At 41.0% G+C, this 25,231-nt stretch overlaps 3 protein-coding genes across 6 annotated transcripts in view; 2 read left to right on the forward strand and 1 right to left on the reverse strand.

Moving 5' to 3' along the window:
* Positions 1-26: 26 nt before the first annotated feature.
* Positions 27-10,291, forward strand: RAB8A (RAB8A, member RAS oncogene family). Its single transcript, XM_087729351.1, has 8 exons — positions 27-195; positions 1,223-1,283; positions 3,345-3,405; positions 4,108-4,185; positions 5,558-5,647; positions 6,701-6,766; positions 7,937-7,987; positions 9,677-10,291. The coding sequence occupies exons 1-8, from the start codon at positions 72-74 to the stop codon at positions 9,767-9,769; spliced, it is 624 nt and encodes a 207-aa protein (XP_087585477.1). The 5' UTR covers positions 27-71; the 3' UTR covers positions 9,770-10,291.
* Positions 10,292-13,804: 3,513 nt separating this feature from the next.
* Positions 13,805-17,862, forward strand: FAM32A (family with sequence similarity 32 member A). The gene is made up of 4 exons (XM_014073384.2): positions 13,805-13,973; positions 14,687-14,831; positions 14,941-14,994; positions 17,148-17,862. Exons 1-4 carry the CDS (start codon positions 13,897-13,899, stop codon positions 17,214-17,216), a joined length of 345 nt encoding a protein of 114 aa, XP_013928859.1. The 5' UTR covers positions 13,805-13,896; the 3' UTR covers positions 17,217-17,862.
* Positions 17,863-20,835: 2,973 nt separating this feature from the next.
* The window catches only part of TPM4 (tropomyosin 4), a 34,817-nt gene continuing 30,421 nt past the window's right edge, over positions 20,836-25,231 (reverse strand). For 2 of the 4 annotated variants that reach the window (XM_087729404.1, XM_087729388.1), the window contains 3 exons: positions 24,502-24,564; positions 24,330-24,399; positions 20,836-22,046 (listed from right to left, as the gene is read on the reverse strand). In XM_087729404.1, coding sequence (XP_087585530.1) covers positions 21,964-22,046; positions 24,330-24,399; positions 24,502-24,564 — 216 coding nt within the window. In that variant the 3' untranslated portion in view covers positions 20,836-21,963. Of the gene's footprint in view, positions 22,047-23,193; positions 23,413-24,329; positions 24,400-24,501; positions 24,565-25,231 lie in introns of those variants that run through there. The other 2 variants (XM_087729395.1, XM_087729379.1) reach the window with 1 other exon arrangement.

Genomic DNA, 25,231 nt, shown 5'->3' on the forward strand with positions numbered 1-25,231 from the left:
TCCCACCGTTGTGAAGATGGACAGCTTTGGTGGCCGGTAGCAAATCCCATAGAGCCGCCGGGTCGAAGAACATGGCGAAGACCTACGACTACCTCTTCAAGCTGCTGCTGATCGGCGATTCCGGCGTGGGCAAAACGTGCGCGCTCTTCCGCTTCAGCGAGGACGCCTTCAACGCCACTTTCATCTCCACAATCGGTGCGTCACCGCCTGGCGACAGGAGCCATTCCGCCTACCGCCACTGTCGCTATGGCAACTCCTCGCTGCCTCGCGACCTCAACCCCTTCCGGTCGGCGTTACCATGGAAACCGCCCCCTCCCCTCTCCCACAGCTCAAGAGAGGGGCGAGGGCGCGAAGTGGGCCGCCGTTCTGAGGTGGGCGCGGTGAGAAGCAGCGTCCCCTCAGAGACCTTACGGGGAGGTGAAGGAGGGAATTGGGTCTCGTGTGGACTGAACCAGCAGACTGATTCGGATCCACGTCCACGGCACCAACGGCCCAAATTCTCTTGAGTTCGGCTTTCTCAGGGGGATTGTGAGGGGGTCTCAGATAGGAGAAAGGCCTTCCGCCCTGGTAATTTGGCGAAGGGAACTAAAAAATTGTACTAAGACATGGATAAAAGTCGAAGCCACTTTTCCAGGTAGAAAATGAGTGAAAAACTGTACCTTTGCTGGTTTTAGAGGAAGGAGAGAAAGGAATAATGATGAAAAACAATATAATAAAAAGCAAAAGAACAATGGGATTATGATAGATGCAATGCTAGATCAGATCAGAGAAATCCTGCTTTCAAATCATTGTTCACTAAATAGTCACTCTTCCAAACCTATCTCAGAATAGGTGACAGCATAGTTAAATTGGGATTTGCTGCTGCCAGATGAGACTGGCTTTATGAGATGAGAGAAGAAATTTATGTGAAGGCCGTCAAGTGGTACTTCTTTTGATGACTTGGCAGCATCCCTTAACTGGTTAAGCAGCAGTAGTGGAGTCCCTGATTTTAATTTTTTGCAGTTGGGATATTGCAACACCAGGGTTTCTCTTACATTTTCTGTGATTAATTTGAGGACAAGTGGGTAAAGGAGTCATTCTGAGAAAAGGTAATATACAAAAGTATACAAATAACTAAAAATCTAAACAAACTGCATTGTCCATCATGCTCATCTGCAAAGCACAATAGGATGCTCTGATTCCTTAAAAACTAACAAATGTTATATTTCTAAATCTTTTGTAGGTATTGATTTCAAAATCAGGACGATTGAACTGGATGGCAAGAAAATTAAGCTGCAAATATGGTAGGGGGCACCTCAGGGATTAGCAATTTTGCTGTATCAAAACCTTATATAGCCAACCTCAGCTTATACTGGTGAAACTCGAAAAATCAGAATATTGTGCAAAAGTTCATTTATTTCAGTAATGCAACTTAAAAGGTGAAACTAATATATGAGATAAGACTCATTACATGCAAAGCAAGATAGTTCAAGCCTTGATTTGTCATAACTGTGATGATTATGGCGTACAGCTCATGAAAACCCCAAATCCACCATTTCAGAAAATTAGAATATTACATGCAAGCAATAAAACAAGGATTGTACATAGAACAATATCGGACCTCTGAAAAGTATAAGCATGCATATGTACTCAGTACTTGGTTTGGGCCCCTTTTGCAGCAATTACTGCCTCAATGCGGCATGGCATGGAAGCTATCAGCCTGTGGCACTGCTGAGGTGTTATGGAAGACCAGGATGCTTCAATAGCGGCCTTCAGCTCTTTTGCATTGTTCGGTCTCATTTCTCTCATCTTTCTCTTGGCAATGCCCCATAAATTCTCTATGGGGTTCAGGTCAGACGAGTTTGCTGGCCAATCAAGCACAGTAATCCCACAGTCATTGATCCAGGTTTTGGTGCTTTTGGCAATGTGGCCAGCTGGAAAATGAAGTCAGCATCCCCATAAAGCTCGACTACAAAAGGAAGCATGAAGTGCTCCAAAATCTCCTGTTAGATGGCAAAAGGGGCCCAAACCAAGTACTGAGTATTAGTTTCACCTTTTAAGTTGCATTACTGAAATAAATGAACTTTTGCACAATATTCTAATTTTTCGAGTTTCACCTGTAGATGTGATGAGCCCACAACACAGTTGAAGAGACCCACATTGGGGAAGTTTGCTTTAAAGCAGTGATGGACTTCTTATGACATATATATGCTTCAAACCAAATGCCAAATATTACTATTTTACATATACCTTTGATGTCATATAAGTTCAATATATATTATTAGAAAGTAAAAAAGAGGTAGTTGGTTGCAGACTGGCCTGAACCTGCCAAGAAAAAGAAGAAGGCGAATAAAAATAGTAGGAATCTCATAGAATTGGAGCAATCTGATTCTTCTGACTAATTGTTATCTGGCCAGACATTGTTTCAAAATTGTCTCATCTCTATCATCAATATTTTACTGTGTACCATCTTTTAAGACCATGGGTCTATACAGAATTGAACAATTAGAAAGAATCCTGAATGAGCCAATCTACTGTTTTACATAACAGGTTGTCCTCCACTTAACCACCACAATTGGGACCAGAATTTGCATTGCTAAGCAGGCTGGTTGTTAAGTGAGTTATGCCTGATTTAATTACCTCTATGCCATGGTGGTTAAACGAATCACCATGGTTGTTACATGAATCACTTGGATGATATGTGAATCTAGGTGCTCCCATTGACTTCACTTGGCAGAAGCTGGTTGGGAAGCTTGCAAATGGCAAACATGCGACTTTGAGATGGTGCAACAGTCATAAATACATACCAGCTGCCAAGCATCCAGGGACACTGCAGTAGTCATAAGTGCAAAGAACAGTCATAAGTAACAGTTTTGAATAGCCACTAAACAAATGTCATAAGTCCACTGTACGGTATTTGTACATAATCTACTTGTGCGCTATTCCTATAGGCCCTATTGACCATTAATTTGCTGGTTCCCTTGTACTTATCCCACTTCTATGCCTAAAGAGGCTTGCCTCTTCATAGTACAGGAATCAAGTCAGCAGAAAATCCAATGGCCCAAACGCTATCACTCTTCCACCCTGAGCTTCATCCTAAGAACACTGGAGCTGAATAAGGATGGAGCAGAAATCTGTCTCACACTTTCTGACGTTAAGGTTGACTCAGTTTTCCATCCTTCCGAAGTTGGTAAAATGAGGATTCAAATTGTTGGGGGCAATATGTTGGCTAAATCCTTAGAGAGGTCTGTAAAGAGTAAAGTGGTATATAAGTCTATTTCTATTAAAGATTTATCAAATAGTGATGTCATTTAAAAGTACTAGTATTTATAAAGCCCTTGAAACAACATTTTGTCCTATTCTAGGGACACAGCTGGGCAAGAACGATTCCGGACAATCACAACTGCTTATTATAGAGGAGCAATGGTAAGTTCAATTCTCTACAGTACTGATGTGTGTTAACACCGGATAGGCTCCTTCAAAGTCTCCTCCAATCGGTTAAGACAGTGATTCTCAACCTTTTCTTCACCACAGACCCCCTTTAAATACCTTTTGTGGCCACAGATCATGCCATGGACCCCCAAGACTTCACTCAAGATTTAAATCATAATATTTCTTCAAGCATTCACAGACTCCCTGTGATGACATCCTGCCCCTCCCAGCGCTCCGCAGACCACAGGTTGAGAACCACTCAGTTAAGATGTTCCTTCAGTAGGAACGTGGCTGTAGTTAATGTTAAAGCCTTTGTATCTATGCTTGCTGTTTTTTGTTGCTTATTGCTTTCCCTCCATCTTTTCTAAATGCTTAGAATGCAACTTTTTTCTTTCCTTACCATAGAATCATTTCTTTCCTTTTTTATGTTTCAGCACTGATTCCCTAATCTCTTTTGCATCAGATTTAAATCTCAGAGTTGAATGCTTCTCACACAATTCTCATCTGCCTACCCTCCCTCACCCCCATCATCACTAGTCAGATAAGTCTCCTGCTTCTTTCCACCAAAACTCTTCCTTGGAAAACCTTTCTCAATGCTATCAGCTAAGTTGTATCAGTTATCTCATTTACATTTACATTATCAAGCCCTTGAAAAATTAAAGAAGCATTAGTCTACTTTTCTTTCTCATTCTTTAGGGTATCATGCTGGTGTATGATATTACTAATGAGAAATCTTTTGAAAATATTCAGAACTGGGTCAGAAACATTGAAGAGGTATGTTTTCTCCATTAAAACGTATAAAACCTCTTGGTCAGATTTTGTGTTATTTCTCACAAGTACTCATAATGCAGGGGGGAAATCCTGTATTTTGTCTCCTGATATTTGGGAGATATTAAAACTTAAAGTAGTAAAGTTTATACTTGACAGCATATTGTCCAAGGCTCTACTTCTTTCATTGACAGATAAGAGAATTGATTAAAGTTAATGGGAAAATTCTTTGTCTTTCTAAGACCCCACCCTACCAAGAACTGTCATAGTTCTGGGTAGACAATCCTCCTAAATAGATTTTGGTGACCTGATGACTTTCAAGGGGGTTGAGATAACAATGTCTAAAAATTAACCAGTAGAACCAATACTTGATTTCGAATTTTGGAGATGTGATCCTAAGACATCTGGATATTGCCAGGTTGTTGAAAGCTAGATTGACATATAATCTTTCTTTGCTTAGGGCAGCTTCCTATTTGTTCTTAAACTGGTTGAAGCACTTTCTATCTAATAATGTTTTGATTGCTGCAGAAAATTGCACAATGGAACATTATTAATACTTTGCAGTCTAAATAAAATTCAATTCTTATTTAGCATAGTCTGTGAGACCTCTAGATCTGATTGTGACAACATTCTCTGTAACTGGATTCCGTTTGTAAATTAATAGCATGGATGAAATGGATACATGAAATAAAGAGATGAGCTAGTTGGCCTTTAAAATCTCTTATAACCATGATGGCGAACCTATGGCACTCGTGCCACAGGTGGCACGTGGAGCCATTTGTTAGGGCAGGTGAGGCATTGCCCAGTCAGCTCCAACGTGCATGCATGTGCTGACTTTAGCTTTCTTTTAAGGCTGTTTTTCGCCCTTCAGAGGCTTCAGGAGGCTTCCCTGAAGGGAGGGCAAAAAACAGTCCTATGAGCAAACTGAAAGTCACCTTTCCCGAACTTTTGGGTTGCCCGTAGGGCCATTTTTCGCCCTCCCGAGGCTTCAGGAAAGTTCCTGAAGCATCCAGAGGGCCTCCCCAGGGAGGGGGAGGCCATTTTGGCCCCCTCCACACTCCTAGAAAGCTGCTGGAGCCTGGGGAGGATGAAAAAAGCGTGCAAAAGCGGGGAGGGGGGAGGGCTGGTCACGCCCATAGCATTATGGGTGTGGGCACATCCGTTCCCGACCCTCCTGCGCTCCCCCCGCTTTTGGTACACAATCCAAAAAAGGTTAGCCATCACTGTCTAATAACTTTAGGGTTATATAAAATTTGATGACAAAGAAGTGGTGTATACTGGCAATTCTTCCTTAAGCAATGAGAGAGGAATATTACATAAATGTCAACTATGTTGTGATGATCTCATAAATGGGCTGAAGATATTTTCTTTCTCCTAGCACGCATCTCCAGATGTAGAAAAAATGATCCTTGGAAATAAGTGTGATATAACCAACAAACGGCAGGTTTCCCGAGAGCAAGGTGAAAAGGTAAGGTTGAAATTCAGAGGATCACATAAAAAGAAGTAAATTATCATCCAACTCTTGTATAGTTACTGTAATCCTCAACTTACAACCACAATTGATCCCAAAAATTCCATTGCTAAGCAAGACAAGTAATTTTCGTCCTATTTTGCAACCTTTCTTGCCATAGTTAAATGAATCACTGCAGTTATTCAGTTAGTAACATGTTGTTAAGTGAATCTGATTTCCCTATTGACTTCGCTTGTTTTTGCAAAAAACGGGCCCATTTTTTGCCTCCCAAATGTTTTATTGAGCTTGTATGCCGCCCACTCCCGAAGGACTCCCCCACATGTCGCATTTTTGCCCTCCCTGGCTCCCAGGAGCACTTTGCAGGCCTCTCAAACTCTCTGCATGCCCATTTTTCACAAAAAAACAGGGCGTACAGAGGGTTTGGAAGGCTCGCAGAGTGCTCCTGGCGACCAGGGAGGGCAAAACATTTTTTTTTTTTAAATTTACTTCTTCAAAATCTTGGTGCATCTTATATTCCAGTGTGTCTTATAGTCTGAAAAATACAGTATTTGAGTTAAAAATCCTAATCTATTTTTGTTCTGCAAACCAAAGTGAAAAGAGAAAGCTCTTTTCTCTGATATCCTTTGTTCTTAGTTGGGACTTTGAACTGAACATGGCATATGGGTGATCTAATTGGAGCACTTTGGCATTTTGCCAAATATAGCATGTTGTAAGGCAGAAAAGAGCATTAGGTTAATGCAGTTAACCAACTTGGATGACTGTTTTTCTTTCTTAACCTTTGAGCCCTGAAAGGCCTTTGGCCTTTCTATGTTGTTAGAAATGTAGTCATTGCTACAAATACGGAAACTGTTCTGAAAGGCAGTTTTAAATTTTTTTAAAAAACAGAAACTCACCTGTTTGACGGTAGCTACTATGCCCATGTCAGATTGTGTGTCTAGCCTTTGTATTCCCATCGTATTAAATGTTTTGTTTTTTGATAGCAATAGAGAAAGAGACTTTCATGTTAAAATTCTGTTTCATGCTATTAATTTGGGGTCTCTTTTTCTTCAGCTGGCTGTTAGCTTTGGAATTAAATTCATGGAGACCAGTGCAAAAGCAAACATTAATATAGAGAATGTAAGTATTGGCTCTTCATCGTGCAAAACCACTCTTATCCAAATGTCAAATGGTGATATCTCAAATGAGATTCTGTGGGGATTTGGTTTCCAGTGCTAAGAAATGTCTTAATGGCTTTCAATGGTTGGTGTCAAACTATCATATTAATATAGAAAGAGGGGAGTCATTTGGAATAATTCATCAATATATTTAATTCATATTAAATTTGGTATTATTTTTTTAAAACCCACTGACCTCTTTACCATAGCCATACTATAAAGCTATTTCTACAATTGTATTTTTAATTATAAAACTAATAATAAAAATACAATAGCATAAATAACATGATAATACAAGATCTAACAACAGAGGCAAATTTCAAGGATAGTAAACAGAAATGGCTGTCAATTATAGATTGTTGATTAAATGGACCAACAGAATGCAAAATCTGGAATCAAACTGTAGTATTAACATAGGATATTGCTTATTTTCTATCCAGATCAGGCACTTACTTGAGGCCACGTAATTGTAATCCAGTCCTCCTGCAGCACTCTGTCGGCCAGAAACAGGCCATGCAGAGGCCCCACACAGCCCATTTTGGCCAGCAGAGGCACTACTGGCCAATCCTTTATTTCCAGGCTGGCCCTGTGGGCCAGATTTAAGGATTCCACAGGCGGGATTCAGCCTGCAGGCCGTGAATTTGACACCCCTATTCTAGAGCATAGCCATCAGGCATTCAAATGCCAAATTTATGCCTGAAACAGTTTTAGTTTTTGAACATTAGACTACAATTCTTGTTCACTACACCAGCCTTTTACAAAGCCTAATGCTTGACCCCATTTATGCGTTCTGTAAACGCAATCTGAAATATCTAGCAATCTTACTGCACATTCTATGGTCACCTAACAAAAGCAGTATATAGCTAATCTTATCCAGATAGGAGCCAGCATAATGGGCTTTGACTATGCCAATTGGGAATTTTGGCAGTTGTAGCTGCCACACATCCCAGGTTACGCCATATTCTGCTAGCTGTTGGCGTATGAATGAATGGCCAAATTTTTTCTGTGTCCTTCCTCATTTGAAATAATTTGTATTTAATTTTGGTGTTCTTTATATAAAGAAAATGGAGAGTTCAACAGCAGTGAAGTATTTTTCAGTCATACACTTTTGTATCTCTTATTTTCATTTTAGGCATTTTTTACACTTGCCAGAGACATCAAAGCAAAAATTGACAAGAAACTGGTAAGCACCTTTACTATAATAGAGTTCCCTTGGGAAAAGACTATGAATTGTGGCAAATATTCTTTTTCATGGAAAGGAAGATGTTCCCTGATTGTCCAACTCATTGATTGGATTCACACATCACTAAGTGGTTTTGTTTAGATTTAGCATACTATGGGAACCCAGTCATTGTGATTTTGTAAATGATGCTTAACCATAACATCATATGATATTTACAACAAGATCAGTGTTCGATGTTGCCCACTCCATCTTGTTCTTAGAAAGCAAAGGTTCTCTTGAGCATTGAACAGAAGCTGTGAGTGAATTCTTTGGCGTTAAACAGCAAAAAGTTTACATGCACATGGGAGTGTATATTTTGTGCAAGCAATATGGTTTTCTAGTACTGTAGGCAGAAAGATTATTATAAGTATAATTAATTTATTGTTGGTTTTTGCAATATTTATTGACCACTTAAATCATACAAGTTCTGGATAGTGTAGAAAAAAAGGAATAATTAAAATTAATATAGGATTGCATTACACAGTAAAATGCTGAGAATTTTCAACCCGAACCATTAAAAAAGAAAGCTCTTAAGTGCCTTCTGGAACATCAGAAGAAGAGGGACCATGTATACCTTCTGGGTCAATGTGTTTCTGCACTGCAGGGTCAACAGCTACCACCATTGAAGAGGAAGGGTGGAGTTCCTACACCCAGGCCATGACAAAGTTTCATCCATCTGTGCAACCAATATTCTTTGTGCCCCCCACAATAGGGCCAGAATCAAGGCAATGCAGATAATCTGCTTCTTCTAGAATCTATTATAGCTAACTTTTCCCAAGAAGAGGAGGTGAGAGTTGGCCACTTCCAAGAGAGGGCACATTATCACCTCTTTCAAGGCAAGTGGCATTCAGCGCTCTCTCAATGAGGCATTGACCACTGCTTAGCTGCAGCTGGACATACCTGGCCATTAGCCCAAGAGAGCAAGGAACAGAACAGATCAAGCCTATGGGTAATAAGGCTCATTGTAAAAGTACCACACCCATTTCTAGAGTTCCACAAACTCAATAGAAATTCCAAGTCATATTGCATGGCAATTGCCAATCTAATTGTAAGAATAACCCCCAAATATGCTTTGAAACAATCAGATCCTCAAGCTCTCTTCCCTGTCCTTCACCTTACAACTACTTTAAAACCGAAAATCCAGGAAGGCCAATCAATAGGATCACATCCCTGTTAATGCCCAACCACATCTCAGCAATATACACCAACGTACAGCTTTCCCCTCTCTTGTAATGGCCTATCCAGGGTAAACCCTATTACTTCGAGGGAGGGGGGACTTTACTATCAGACAACACAGTGATCATATAAAACAAGAGCTCATAATTGAGAGTTCTGAGACTCCGATTCCAAGGGAGGGTACAGAAACTGTGTCTTTCACTTTTTTTTCTTTATTCAACTAATTTCATAATTACATGCCATATGTGATTTTGCTCTTTTGGATATTCTGTTGCATAGCATTGCTGGCAGCTTAATATTACTTACATGTTCCAACAGTATTCCAGCATTACTTCATCAGTTTTGGCTAGTTCTGCTGGCATAACTGGTATAGCAGTAATATAATAGAGCTTCGACTCTGCTAGTGGATTTTAAGTTTAAGAATGACTTTTCAATTTCCTACTAACTGACTCTTGCCATTCTTTACCTTTCTAGGAAGGCAATAGCCCTCAGGGCAATAGCCCAGGAATGAAGATCAGCCCAGATCAGCCAAAGAAAAGCAGTTTTTTCCGATGTGCCCTTCTTTGAGGGGTGCGGCCTTAATATGAGGTGCTGTTCAACCTTTCTGGACTTGCCCATTTGCACAGGCTTTTTTCCTCTCTGGATTTGATTCCACACCAGTCTAATGCAACGGGACAAAGTGGCTCCTTTTCATAATCGACCCTTCTGTGATAGAGAAGCATTAATTCCATCACTGCTCCTGATAAATGTGGGGGCGTGTAGATCAAGAAATCAGATACCGGACATTTTGAAACAGGCTTTTCTTTTTCTCTCGGGAGATGTTAACTATTAACTGTTATCATGGCTAGTAGAAAAAGTGATGATCAGCATAATTCTAAATGATTTTCCTCTGCCTTCCCAATCTATGAAGGAGTATAGGGTGTAGCCTGTAAGACAGAATGAAGCACTGACATTTGTAGCGGATTACTCACCCTCCCTCTTGGAATCAGGAAAAACAAATTAGTCTGTTCTTGGCACTCATTCTAGACACTCCCATAATAGAAATTGCACAATGTCTCAAAATAAAAGTAAATTATTTTTTTAGAGAAATCAGTGTGTATTCTTGTATATACAGGTCAAATTCCTTTCCTCTTGTGCTTCCTTCTCGGTGTAGGAGATTGGTGCAGGGAGAGTATTATTTGATTGGTTAGAGAAATGTTTGATTTTACAAGTACAAGTCCTTGTAATCATATAAAGGTTCCCAGCAGGTTAGACAACAGCAATTCACTTTGCTTACTGTGCCTTGGCCTGACTGTGCTAATCTTGCAGTTCTTCTTTGGCATTAGACTCTTGTCTGACTTACAAATAGCTGCTTTCTCTTTTGAGAAAGTTACTTCGGTTCAGCCATTTCTATAGGATTTTTTGAAATTCCCAAGCAAAAAATCAAACTTAGTATTGACCCTGTGAACACATATTGCCACAATAGAAACCTGATCTTGTAACTTTTCTTCAGGGTACTCGGGATTCCAGTATAACTTCTGTATCTCTGGAAGACTCACTTATATGTTGGAATCTATCTATTTTACAAGAGTTTATTATTAAACGGCAATTTAAGCTCCATCACTAAAACTATTTTATCGGGGCCAGAGCTGCTTCCTATGTTTTTTTCCCCCCATGCAGCTCTGTGTGACTATCAAAGTAGTGGATATGGAAGTTACTTAATAAACTTGTACTCCCTTTTTCAAAAATACTGGAATAGATTTCCAAACATTTTTTAATCCATCCATTAAATGAATAGTATGTTATCAAAGAAAATACGATCTTGATTTCTGACAATGCCCAAAGTGGGGGAAACTGAGCCAAAGATAATCTGGACTGTTTTTGAGAGATACAGCCAAGAATGCGCCAATCAATTTCCTTCTGTGAAGGACAAGATACGAATTATACTAAATATTCAGCATTCCCTCCCAATACTTCTGATTAAAAAATATCAAATAAAATGATCTACATTACCTAGGAGTATTTCCAGTTACAATCCTTAAAATAATAATATGGGTTGTGTGCTGATTAAGAGGAGAGGTTTTCACACCTGTTTTTGGGTAGATCACACCAGTCTTATGCTCCATTTTTCATTTATTTAATATAGTCATATAGCATATATCATTTGATCATTCATCAATGAGGGGAGAGTATTGTACAATACTTAAAGCCACCAATGTAGCTACTGTGTTTCTCTGAAAATAAGACAGGGTCTTATTTTCTTTTGGCCCACGAAATATGGCTTGGGCCTTATTATCAGGGGAGGGCTTATTGTTTTGGGGTTGCCGGGCAGCTGCTCCCTTGCGAGCGGGCTCCCAAAGAGCTGGGCACAGCCTCAGGGGTGAAGCAGCCATGAGATGACCACACTCACGAGCAGCCGCCCGGCAAACCCCCTCCAGCCGGGCAGAGTGCCATTCACTGACTTAGGGGGTATCCTTAACGCGCCAAGCCATGTGGCGCTCTGCCCGCTCCCTAGCTCCCGCGGCTTGCCATAGGGTCCACAATCATAGAGCGCACTCCTAGAGCAGCCACTGCTGGAAGAACCGGAAGCCGAGTTCCGGAGTTTGGAAGCTGGAGAAGAAGTTATGGTCAGAGCGCAGCGACGGCAGCAAAAGCAGCGCTGACATCCTGGCCCTGCAGGGAGAGCTGGGCCAGGGCATGGTGAGGCTGGGAGGCATGCAAGCAGGGGGCGGAACAGGTGCTCGCACAACCACCCTCTTCGGCCGGGCAGAGCTCCATAGACTGACCTAGGGGGTATCCTGAATGTGCCAAGCTGCGGGAGCTGCGGGGCGGGCAGGGCACCACGTGGCTTGGTGCCTTAGGGATACCCCCTAGGTCAGTGAATGGCGCTCTGCCTGGCTGGAGAGGGAGTTTGCCAGGCGGCTGCTCGTGAGCGTGGTCATCTCATGGCTGCTTCACCCCTGAGGCTGTGTCCAGCTCTTCGGGAGCCCGCTCGCAAGAGAGCAGCTGCCCGGCAACTCCCCCCTCTGGCCAGGCAGAACACCACTCCCCAAACTAGTGTTATCCCGAAGGCGGCAAGCATCTTTTAACAACCCTGCAGTGTAGTCCACTTTCAAAGCTATAGTGTCTAACTCCACACTCTAAAAAATACGTTGAGACTCTAGAAAGAGTGCAGAGAAGAGCAACTAAAATGATTAGGGGACTGGAGGCTAAAACAGGATGAACAGTTGCAGGAATTGGGCATGGCTAGTCTAGTGAAGAGAAGGATCAGGGGAGATAGGATAGCAGTGTTCCAATTTTTGAGGGGCTGCCATAAAGAGGAAGGGATCAAGCTATTTTCCAAGGCACCCAAAGGCCAGACAAGGAATAATAGATGGAAACTGATCAAGGAGAGATTCAACCTGGAAATAAGGAGAACTTTTCTGACAGAGTAATCAACCAATGGAACAGCTTGTCTTCAGAAGGTGTGGGAGCTTCATCACTGGAAGTTTTCAATAAAGGCTGGACTGCCATCTGTTAGAAAATGGTGTGTGGTCTCCTGCTTGGGCGGGGTGGGGGTTGGACTACATCACCTATAAGGTCCCTTAAGATTTAAGATTAAGATTTAGTTTATTTGTATGCCGCCCTTCTCCGGGAGGGACTCAGGGCGGCGAACAACTCAAAAGGGGAAAAGGGGATACAAACACAATACACGTAATTAAAATACACAAGAGTCATACAACCATACAAGTCGAGAGGGGAGGGGAACTCATCAACCCCAGGCCTGCCGGCAAAGCCAGGTTTTGACGGCTTTCCGGAAGGCCTGGAGAGAGGTGAGGGTCCGAATCTCCGCGGGGAGTTCATTCCAAAGGGCCGGAGCTGCTACAGAGAAGGCCCTCCCCCGGGTGGTAGCCAGATGGCATTGGCTGGTAGACGGAACCCGGAGGAGGCCGACCCTGTGCGATCTAACGGGTCTATGGGAGGTAATTGGCAGCAGGCGGTCTCTCAAGTACCCAGGTCCAATACCATGAAGGGCTTTATAAGTTACGACTAGCACTTTGAAGCGTATCCGGAGACTGATCGGAATAACTCTGTTAATCATACTGGTGCATAAGTGCACCAGCATACCTAACGTCCTTATCCTACGACCCCCATTTATTTGTACCCATTTCCTGTGTTCTTATTCATGTTTATTCTTATTCCTGTTATCTTGTACATGAGGGACAAACTAAGTGAACTAAATAAAATAAAAAATATTGGGAAGGATTCCCACTCCCAGAAATGGCTTTGGCCATGCAAGCTGGGAATCTTGTGAGTTGTAGTCCTCAGGCTTCTGAATTCTGAAAGGCATCAAAGACTAGTCTAAATTAGAAGATTTACGAGGTCCCTTCCAACTCTGTTAATCCATCTAACTCAGTATCGCAGGTAAAACACGCCCTCTCCGAAGTTACTCGCGGATCTCCTGCGTTTCCCTTTTGCTTCCTTTAACGTTCCAAATAGCAAAGTCTACGCTGGCGATTCGTTCCTGGAGCCGCTCTAGCATTTAACACTCTATGGATAAAGGCAGCAGTTCGCCGGCTTTAGCGATCCGCCCGTGTACGCATCCCGAAGTTTCTTGTGTTTTGGTTCCTTTAATCCGGAAATACTTTCGCAGTCTTGTCCACACAGCCCCCGAGAGAGAGAGAGAGAGAGAGAGAGAAGGAAGGGAAACGTCGATCCGCTGAAAGAAAAGGGGGATGTCGGAGTACGAAGCTGTCCAGCGAGGCACTCTACGTTTGAAAGGGGGCACCGACTGCTTATCTGCGGGGAAACGGTGAGGGGGGCCTCCAAAGGCGGAAATTGCATAGGCGGCCGGGGAGACGCTCGTTTTGTTTTTCATAATCCTACGCTCGCCCCACTTTTTGGGGCAGGCGCGTCTTCTTTTGCCCTTAAACAGTAAAAAGTAACCGTTGAAAGGGACCTTAGAGGTCATCTAGTCCAACACCCTGTTCACGCAGGAGACCTGTACTAGGGATTCGAACCGCCGTTCTGCCGACCTTTCTGGTCGACAAACTTAGTGTCGTAGCCACTGAGCCACAGTCAAAAGGAAATAATATGACTGTTGTGGTTGTAAAAGCTCTTCATCAGCAACTGGAAAGCAAGGCGGGGCTGCCTCAAAAGGAAACTGCACTTAAAGCCCACTTTTGAAATGTCTTGGTCTTGCATAGTCACCCACACTATAAAAGGGCAGAGGCCATTCATTTGAAAACTGTGGAGTTTATAAGCTGAAAATGCTTTAACTCCACTCCTCAAAGTTAAGTGGAGGATATAATTCATAATTATCAAAGTGTTTTAAATTCCTTATTTCTGCTATAAAGACCAGGTTATCCTCAGGCTTGAACGAGGCTTCTTTGTGCCAGTTTCCAATTTGCCTTTTTTTCCTTAACAAGAAAATCCAAATCAAAGAGTACGGGTGAAGATGTAGATAAATTGTATTCTTTTCCCCCACCGTGCTTTGTGAAAGAATTTTACTTTATCTCTTTTTAGAAAGAAGAAGAAAGATAAAGAAAGAAGCAAGATTGTAGACCAGATTGTCAGCAGCAAGAACCAGGAGGAAGAAGAGGAGAAGAAGCGGGCTCTGGACAAACGTACTCCAGCACAGTTAGCCTATGAAAAAATGCAGGAGAAAAGGGTTGGTATCTAAGAGAGAAAGAGGCCACCGTGGAGAGTTTGAGTTGAGGGGAACAAAAATGTTCCTTGACAAAAAGACCATAACCAATAACTCTCTTTTTATTTTATAGCAAATAGAACGAATCTTGAAAAAAGCGTCCAAAACCCACAAGCAGAGAGTAGAGGTAAGTTCTTGCCTTGGAAGCTTCATCATAATTGCAAACTCTTGTTATGGGCACAGCATGCTGTATCACCCAACCTAAGATGCTTTTAAGGAGGAGAAAATATGGATGAGAATTTCCCTCTGGATCGATTTAGACTTAAAATGTTGACTTTTATATTGCAAATCGCTATTAAACCTAAGCTGTTTGCAAAAGAAGGTTAACCAACTTCCCCCCTCAATCTCTCCTCGCATCCTTTTGTATTATAGAACAGCCTGAGTTATTTCTCTGGTAGCCCGTCCTTTCTTGGCCATTAGTCATTAGAGAAAACACAGAACATAAGAAAGACCTTTGAGATCATCCAATCCAACCTACAATCCAGTGCAGGATTATATTACTACAGCATTCCTAAAAAGATGGCTATTCAATCTTTATTTAAACATCTCTAGATAAAGAGAATCTACCTTAGGCAATCTGCCTCATTATTTTATTTTTATATTTATATTTTTAACCATCCACCTGTCTCAGAGAGGAGCTCTGGGTTGTGTACAATATATTGAACAGCTTTTATACATACAAACTACTGAATAATCTTGGGCACTTTGCAGTTTTGGTTATATGGAGTGGACAGGTTGAATCCCCCCATGTTTTTCTTCCATGAAAAACTAATCTGATTGACAAAGGTATTATTTAAATTTTCTGTTGCCTATAACACACAACCATAAAAATATTGTTGTAGTTTTCCTTGCATTTTTTACCCAGTGCTATTGTCTGGAGCCTTCTGCTCTGGTAGCTGCATCTCTAAACAGATGCGCACTTTCATTTAATACCATTGCTCCTACATCCATTTTGTCTATTTTTAAATATATATATTTATTTACTAAAATTTGTATGTGGCTCCAGTCAAAGGACTCATAGTTTCGTAATCCAAATCCACAATCATTAAAACAATTGAAAACAAGCAATAAAAATCACACTATTAAAAACTGGCATATGATACAATAGTCCCATTGTAGAGGTAGTCCTCAACTTGCAAATGTTTAACAATGGTTCAAAGTTATGACAGCTTGGGTGAGTAATTTATGTCCCATCCTCAAAGATACAGTTATGACACCATCAAGCAATCACATAATTGCAATTCAGGCATTTGGCAACCGTCTCACATTTACAATGGTTGTAATGTGTTGCAGTGGGATCTTCCCATCTGGCTTCTGACAGTCAGCTGGGGAAGCCATAACGACCAATTTGTTTAGAAACATTGGTAAAAGGTTAATTAAATTTGGTTTGGTAACATGACTCCTTTAACTGAAATTCCAGTCCCAATTGTGATAGTTGAGAACGACCTCTATCTATTTTTCCTTCTTGAACTCTCAGTAGAAGAGCAATCCTCAATCACCTGCCAAATATTTAAGAAAGGCCCAACCTAATTTTGCAACAGGAGGCAAAGACAAACTGTTCAGTAGAGTTGGGACAAACATCAATTCTCAATCACTTCATTTCATGCCAAGTAAAGTGGAATCCTCAATGTAGTTAAGTAAGACATGTAACTTCCTTCCTGTAATTACATGCTTATCATTGGGTGCCTGTTGGATCTTTCCCAGTGCCAATTTACCGTATTTTACAGAGTATAAGAGGCACCGGACTATAAGACGCTCCAAGGTTTTGAAGAGGCAAATTAAAAAAAAAAGTTTTGCATTCCGTAGACCTCCCCAAAACAGCCCGTTTTTTGCATAAATGGGCCTGGTTTTTTTTAAAGGCATGAATAGCCTTTAGGAGGCTTGTAGACTGCTCCTGGGGGTTTTGGGAGGAAAAACAAATGCTGTATTCGGTGTATAAGATACACCCAGATTTTCAGCCTCTTTTTTGAGGGAAAAAGGTACGTCTTATACTCCGAAAAATACGGTACACATAGATTCAGCACTATTTTTCTGAGCTCTTTTCTCTTCATTACTTCCAAATGTGTATCCTTGTGATTAGGAAAAAGTGTGTCTATTTAAAGTTTCTTATTTTGGATTAACTTCTATTGAGTACATACAAACTAGATTAACCGAAATCAGGGTTTTTACATACTCACAATGAAATTTATTCAAATAGATCTTTGCCAAATCTGAATATTTATACTCTGCATTTGTAAAGTAATAGAGTTCTTGCTTCTGACTAATATTCTTTTTTCCTAGGATTTTAATAGACACTTGGATACTCTGACTGAGCATTATGACATTCCCAAAGTCAGCTGGACTAAATGAGCATCTTTTCCATCAACATTTTCTTCTTATACAATCTTTGTTTCTAACATGAGCACAGACGGCAGTATTGAGCTATAGCTCATTTGGCAGAATTGCTATTTTCTTGTAACTTCCTTTTCTTGAGCAAACTTGCTTTTAAAGAGACACATAGCACCTATTACTTCGAGTAACTGGCAGTTAGCAGTTTAAATTATTTCTGCTTTATTGTTGCACACATAAGTACAAATTAATCCTTGGCTAGTTATAGAGATCAGATACATACAAAATTTAGGATTTATGCGGAGTCTGTTGCTAAAAAGCAACTCAAGAAGGACAATTTAAATCCTTGGGGTGGGAGAATTACTCTGTGTACAGGCTTTCTAACTTGATTGCTGCATTGTAAAAGTATACAATAAATGCATACAAAAAGAATAATTGCATCTGTCAAAGCATTCATCCAGCATATTTCCATCATTCCTGAATGCTCCAGTCCAACGGCTCTACCATTGTTTTGGTATACAATCTCAACATTTCCTAAGAAATATTATTTGTAAAGGACAATTCTAATGACTCGCAGCTTCATCTACTGGAAGGACCACTGCATATTCTCCACATTGTGATTTACTTGCAATGATGAAAATTTGTTTAAATAAATTAATGAAAAACACATATCTTGATTATTAGTAAAGAGCAAGCGAAAGAGCATATCGAGAGTTAGATGTCACTGCAAAAGTTATATTGAAACTAAATGAGTTGACTAAAACCAGCAATATTGTTTGAATTCTTACCCACTTGAAGCCTGCTCCCATGTACGGTGATGATAGGATAATCGTTTTGGTTTTGTAGCACCAATGTTTAATTTTAAACCCTAAGCTCCAGAAAGGGACAAAAATGAAATGTAATGTAAACCCAGATTATATCTCAGCAAATGTGCTGCTTTTGGTTTTGTAGTTTTTATGAACTGTTGCGATCTTGTAAATGTTTATCTTCCTTCAGTTGGTTTTAGACTCAAGCCTCGGACTAGTTGTAGACTAAAGTCTACGTTGATCCCATATTGGGTTTTCCTCTTAGTATAATGTGTAGAAGTGTGTTAGGGTGGTGCACCATTTAGGGTCAAGCATATGAAAGTTATACCTGTAATATTTTAAAGCAGCAATTCCTTCTAAGAAAAGACACACTTTCTTTGTGTGTTGCATTCTCACTTCTGCAGTGTCCAAGTGCTGCTGTCTTCAACCGTGCATCAAAACGCAGTGTGAAAAAACTTTGGAAGAAACTGAAAGTTTTCAGCCTGACTTCCAAGTCAACTAGGACTTGTCTACTCCCTTGTCCCCCACTCAGTGTCTTGTGCTGAAAAAAGGAAGGTTCTAATTTTGGGCATTTTAGTTAAAGTCTAATCCTTTCAGTAGTTTGAGATGGGTTACAGTTGCACATTTCCAATTATCTGATGGTGGTCCTGGATTGTTGGGTTATCTACTGTGAGGAAATGGGACAGGACAAATTAAAACAGGCGATAATAGATGTTGCAATTGACATGTCCGTGTGTAAGTGGTTGCCACTGGCAAGGTTCAATATTCTAAAAGGTGGGACTTGGGAGTGGCCCAGAGTTGTTATTGCAATGGGAACGGCCTGTTTGCTGTTTGAGTTACCAGGCACCTCTTGTAAACATGGACGCCGTCTCTAAAACATAACACTCTTTCATTTTAGTCTTCAACTTACAATCATTCATGTAATGACTGTTCAAAGTTACAATGGCACTGAAATGGCTGTTTTTCACACAAGCGTTGCGGCCTCTCCATGGTCACGTGATTAAAATTCAGATGCTTGGCAAGTGGTTCGTATTTATGATGGTTGCGGTGTCCGTCCGTGTGTGTCATGTTGATCACCTTTTGTGAGCTTCTCACAGCAAAGTCAGTGGGGAAGCCAGATTAATTTAACAGCCACGTTACTAAACAGGTGTGGCAAGAAAGTTTGTAAAACGGGGCAAAATTCATTTAAACCATCATGCTTAGCAATGGAAAGTTTGTGCTCAGTTTTATGTTGAGAACTACCTGTAGTGTCTTCAGTACTTTCACACATTCTCCATAGTTGTATTGCAAAGCAAAGATTATGCTAATTGCTACGAAATGGTTCTGCCAGCTACTATTGTGTTTCCCTGAAAATAAGACTCAACTGGAAAAAAGACCTCGCATGATTTGTAATATACAGGTGAAACTCGAAAAATTAAAATAGGTGAAACTAATATATAAGACTCATTTACATGCAAAGCAAGATAGTTCAAGCCGTGATTTGTCATAATTGTGATGATTATGGCGTACAGCTCATGAAAACCCCAAATCCACCATCTCAGAAAATTAGAATACTACATGCAATCAATAAAACAAGGATTGTACATAGAACAATATAGAACCTCTGAAAAGTATAAGCATGCATATGTACTCAGTACTTGGTTTGGGCCCCTTTTGCAGCAATTACTGCCTCAATGCAGCATGGCATGGAAGCTATCAGCCTGTGGCACTGCTGAGGTGTTATGGAAGACCAGGATGCTTCAATAGCGGCCTTCAACTCTTCTGCATTGTTTGGTCTCGTGTCTCTCATCTTTCTCTTGGCAACGCCCTATAGATTCTCTATGGGGTTCAAGTCAGGCGAGTTTGCTGGCCAATCAAGCACAGCAATCCAACAGTCATTGAAGCAAGTTTTGGTGCTTTTCGCAGTGTGGGCAGCTGGAAAATGAAGTCAGCATCCCCATAAATCTCATCTGCAGAAGGAAGCATGAAGTGCTCCAAAATCTCCTGGTAGACGGCTGCATTGACCCTGGTCTTAATGAAGCACAGTGGTCCAAAATCCTCTTTTCTGATGAGAGCAACTTTTGCATCTCATTTGGAAACCGAGGACCCAGAATATGGAGGAAGAATGGAGAGGCCAATCAAGCACAGCAATCCCATGGTCATTGAACCAGTTTTTGGTGCTTTTGGCAAAAGTTGCTCTCATCAGAAAAGAGGACTTTGGACCACTGAGCAACAGGACTTGTTTTATTGATTGCATGTAATATTCTAATTTTCTGAGATGGTGGATTTGGGGTTTCCATGAGCTGTATGCCATAATCATCACAATTATGACAAATCACGGCTTGAACTATCTTGCTTTGCATGTAATGAGTCTTATCTCATATATTAGTTTCAACTTTTAAGTTGCATTATTGAAATAAATGAACTTTGGCACAATATTCTAATTTTTTGACTTTCACCTGTAAATCCTACCCCCCAAATAGGTCCCAGTTAAGAATGTTAGCCAGATGGACACCATTAGTACCATATTTCTCTGAAAATAAGATCTAACCGGAAAATAAGCCTAATGTGTCTTGGAGCAAAAATTAATATAAGACCCAGTCTTATTTTCAGAGAAACACCTGGAGCCATACACATTTTAAATAGGCCTTTTCAGCTTCAATAGTCATATAGCTCAAAAACCAGTTACTGAACACACCATTTCATGCTCTTCCCCTCCCAACTCATATTCTGTTCAGCAGCTGAAACCTCCCACCAGAGATCATTTTTCTCTTTTGTTTCCGTTTTATCAACACAGCTTTCATCATCAGCTGTCGTTTTGGTATTTATTTAAGAATGCCACATCAAGGAATATGTACTTTAAAAAAAAATTATTATTAGATCAAAAATCATGTTACAGGATTCTCTTACAGGAGCCAGAAAGTTTTAATACAGATTGGTTTGGGCAATTTTTTCCCACCTTGTAAAATTGAATAAATACAGAAGTAAAAAAAAAAAAAAAACACAAGCAACTCTTTTCCTATCAGAGCACAAGAAAGAAGACCAACAGGAAAATGTAGGCTCCCCCCTCCCCTTGCATCTGAAATCTTAAAAGGAGATGAACCAAAAAAGGACATTATTTGGAGCATTGGTCTAAACTAGAACAGTTGCAGCCTTTTATCATTAAGGCACCCACTGTGGAATCCAGTGCTATGCTAATTAACCATTTGCCCAAGAAAACAGCCCTGCCCTTCCCCTTACTGTGCCCCTGTTCCCTAACTGTCTGGGGGAGATTTGGAGGGCCTTTGCAAGAATTGGAGGTAGGGTGGGGGAGAGAACTCCCCTCTATTCCAGTTGTACTGATAGAAATGTGTTTCCAGCCTTGAACTGCCTAAGGAATGTGCAGGCTACTTTTATTATCTTTTGTTACAGTTTTGCAAGGAAATTTCCCTTGTTCACAGTAACACCCAGGAATCTCAGGCAGAAAAAGATTCTCTGGCACTGCTTCAAACAAACCAAGGACATTATCACAGAGGATTCATCCAGATACACACACACACACACGCACGCATGCACGCACACACTGGGCAAAATGTGTTTTGGGCTGCAAACCGCCACGAAAAGCAACTTACTGGCAAAAAAAGAGAGCAGCTTTCTGCAGAACACATACGGATTGTGTCTTTCCAGTACTGGATGGGCCTAGCACCTTAGAAGGATCCACATATATATATTTTTTTAAAAGGTTAAAAAGACAACTTTTCCAGTTTCAAAATGTGCTTGTCATATAGGACAGGGTAAGTACAGAAGCCTACGTTCAAGTGTGCGCCTAAAGCCTTAATATTTCAAAGTGGGGAAGAAAAAGATTTGGTCCCATATTTGCTCTTTGCAGAATGTGAAAGGAAGAAAAGAAAAGTGGGTTTAGAAAAAGCTGCCGCCAATCCAAACATGATGACTTGTCAGAGGTTTTCTTGACCTTCAAAGTTTGGGTGCTTTCCCCACAGATTTTATATGCTGCCCAGTTCACAGAGGGTTTGTTCCAGCGTTCTGTGCAGAGTCAAATTCTCTTCTTTCGCTACGGCAACTTTTTCTGGTGAGAATGGGGGGAAAAAATATTAAGGAAAAAAAATTCGAAAGAATAGGAATTCTGGTTCTGAATTCACACTGCAATTCATGTTCCAATTTTGGTTGTCTCTGTTTAAAACAGCATTATTCCTTCCATTACATCTTTCCCCTCAATCTTAATGTTATTCTTGTGCCTGATACACATTCCAAAGGGCCAGCAGAAGGAGCGAAACCTGTTCCGGGATGGTGAGATTTAAGTAAGAAACACCCAGGAAGTCTGACATCCGGAGGAGCAAAGGTGACACAACCCTTTATGACAGGGAATTAGTGAAAGATTTAAGAGTTCAGCAAGAGTCACAGTTCTAACTGTGGTCAAAGGTCATCAAACCCCAACCCACTGCTCAAAGGAGGAATTAGCTGGAGATAGATTTTATACCCCAAAAAGGAAAACTTCAGATTGAGTTTCCCACAAAAATGGCCTGATTTTATTGGGTTAGGGCAGTGGTGGGGAACCTGTGGCACAGGTGCGAGATGGCACTTAGAGCCTCCTCTGTAGGCACATATGCCGTTGTCCCAACCCAGCTCCATCGTGTTTCTCCCACAGGGGGGAGACAGAGAGGGAGGGAGGGGGAGAGGGAGGGAGGGAGAGGGAGAGAGAGAGAGAGAGAGAGAGAAGGAGAGAGAGGATGGGAAAGAGAAATGATATTACAAATGTTCTTCTTTTTTATTGTTGCTAAACGTAACATTTCAAAAGCAAAACAAAAATGAAGGGGCATAAAAGTGCATTTGTCATGTTTTTCTTAGACCAATTAGCTGAACTCTGCCTTGGTTATCATTATTTTAGGTAGCAAAACCTCATTATTCAGGTTAAATTGCCATGTTGGCACTTTGTGATAAATAAGTGGGTTTTGGGTTGCAGTTTGGGCACTCGGTCTCCAAAAGGTTTGCCATCACTGGGTTAGGGTGATTTCCAGATCCAAATGGAAATTTATTTATTTTTTATTTTCGGGAGAATTATATAAATAATTTCCAACTCTGTAATGTTCTGTTAAATCAGTGTTCAAGCTAAATCAGTGTTCAAGTTAAAGAGACTATTATTTTATACAGGAAACAAGGAAGAAATGGTTTGTAGTTCATAAACTACAAATGAGAAAAGATTCCGGAAATATATATAAATATATCTATATATATTTAATCAAAGTGCAATTTTTACAGGAAAAGAATTGTGAAAGCACACAGAGGAAAGGGAAAGCAGAAGCTGCTTAAGCAGAAACACCCAGCAGGACAGAAAGCCCTGTTATTGATCTACTACAAGGAAGTCATATCATTGAGCGCGTGGTCCAATTCCTCGCTGATGGCCTTGTACTTCAACTTTTGAGCATACAGCTCATCTGCAGAGCAAAGGGTGGCGAGAGAGGCAGGATGAAATGATGAAGCAACAGGCGCATAGGGAAGTTCAGAGATGTTGCCACAAGCAAGGCGAGGTGGAAGAGAAAGAGAAAGGGAAAGAAATGAATGTTAAAACACAGAAATGCAAGAGGAACATGAAAATGAAAATTTCAGCAACAGAAAGTTGAGAATGTTGGAAAGATTAAGCATTCAATTTTCAGAGCGTGAAGAACATTTTAAATTTGAGCTGCTTACACTGGCCTGTCATAATCACCTTGGATTTTTCTGGACCCCAAAGAAGGTTGTTTCCAGCATAAAACATTTCCAAGAAATCAAACTAGGATATTTCAAATTTGGGACAGCCGTTTTGAGCTCGGAAGATATTATGCCTTCAAAACAATTGTAATTCAAAACATTTTGCACTCCCCTATTCAGTATTATATATCCTACTTTCAGCTCTTAGATTTTTCATTAAATTATTACAATTTTTTAAAAAAGAAATCCAAAAGCTAGGCAAATTGCAAAGAATGAGCTTTGCTCACCTGAACACCAACCAATCAAATCCACAACAAAAAAGAGAAATGTTTAATCTTAGCTATTCTTATCCTCAGGTGCTGTTTTAAATTGCACCAAGATAATGAGCGAGACTGCCATAAAATACTTCAGGGAAGGAAAAAGCCTTCTAGAACAGGAATCTCCAAACTTGGCAACTTTAAGACTTGTGGACTTCAACTTCCAGAGTTCAACTTCCAGAGCAAAGCTGGCTGAGGAATTCTGGGAATTGAAGTCCATTAGTCTTAAAGTTGCTAAGATTGGAAACCCCTGTTCTAGAGGCCAATTCACGGACATGTAATGATGCAAACAGTGTCATCAGTGGAAAAAGTTTTCCATCCCAAGCTTCAAAAGCTTTAGCCCATACCTTCCAAATCATCAATGCTCTTTTCCAGTTTAGCAACTGTTCTCTCCGCAAACTCAGCTCGTGTTTCAGCCTAAGAACAGACAATTAAAGCAATGAAAAGGTTGTACTACGGATCGGACATCACTTTTCCTTCTCTGACCTCTAAGCCAACATGATCACTGGCCTCACTCACCTCCTTCAGCTTGTCAGTCAGAAGTTTGATTTCCTCTTCATACTTGTCCTCTTTTTCAGAATACTATGAAAACAAGGTTAACATTAATCATTTTGTTTGTAAGAGGAGGGAGAGAGAATTGTAGAAAACAAGCACCTGAAACCATTTCATTTCTTAATTACGTATACACTGGACTTCCTCCAAGACAGGGGTGTCAAACTCAATTTCATTGAGGGCTGCAGTAGGGTTGTGTTTGACCTCAGGAAGGGGTGTGTAGCCATGGAGGGCACGGCCAACTTGATGTCACTCATGTCGGGGGTGCCTGGGATGGCCCCAGCACTCTGCCAGTGAAAATGGGTTCCCAAGCTCCATTTATGGCTGCGATGGCCTCCTGCAACCTTCTGACAGCGAAAATGGATCTTGGGGAGGAGGGGGGGTGCGCAACCATTGTGAGCCCAGTTTTTGGCTGCAATGGCATCCTGCAGTCCTCTGCCAGCAAAAATAAAGCTCAGAGGGGGGGGCTGTGCAACATGGAGCTCTGTTTTCTCTGGTAGAGGGCTGCAGGAGGCTGTCTTGGCCAAAACGGAGTTGGCAAGTAGCTCACCATGGGCCAGTCCTTCACTGTTTGCAGGGCGGCCCCATGGGCCAGATCTAAGCACCCCGCAGGCCGGATCCAGCTCCTGGGCCTTGAGTTTGACACCCCAGCTCTAGCCTGAAATCTAGGCTCACCAACTCCCTTTTTTATTGATAC

Source organism: Thamnophis sirtalis, unplaced genomic scaffold, assembly GCF_051295495.1.
Source record: "Thamnophis sirtalis isolate CommonGarterSnake01/CBP01778 unplaced genomic scaffold, rThaSir2_p1.2 scaffold_1, whole genome shotgun sequence".
In the NCBI taxonomy this organism is placed as follows: Eukaryota; Metazoa; Chordata; class Lepidosauria; order Squamata; family Natricidae; genus Thamnophis; species Thamnophis sirtalis.

Bases quoted from the DNA above. Each gene is read 5' to 3' on its own strand.
- FAM32A (XM_014073384.2), top strand. From the start codon at position 13,897: ATGTCGGAGTACGAAGCTGTCCAGCGAGGCACTCTACGTTTGAAAGGG. The intron at 13,974-14,686 runs GTGAGGGGGGCC...ATCTCTTTTTAG, and splicing joins TGCTTATCTGCGGGGAAACG to AAAGAAGAAGAAAGATAAAG. The intron at 14,832-14,940 runs GTTGGTATCTAA...TTTATTTTATAG, and splicing joins AAAAAATGCAGGAGAAAAGG to CAAATAGAACGAATCTTGAA.
- RAB8A (XM_087729351.1), top strand. From the start codon at position 72: ATGGCGAAGACCTACGACTACCTCTTCAAGCTGCTGCTGATCGGCGAT. The intron at 196-1,222 runs GTGCGTCACCGC...AATCTTTTGTAG, and splicing joins CACTTTCATCTCCACAATCG to GTATTGATTTCAAAATCAGG. The intron at 6,767-7,936 runs GTAAGTATTGGC...TTTTCATTTTAG, and splicing joins CAAACATTAATATAGAGAAT to GCATTTTTTACACTTGCCAG.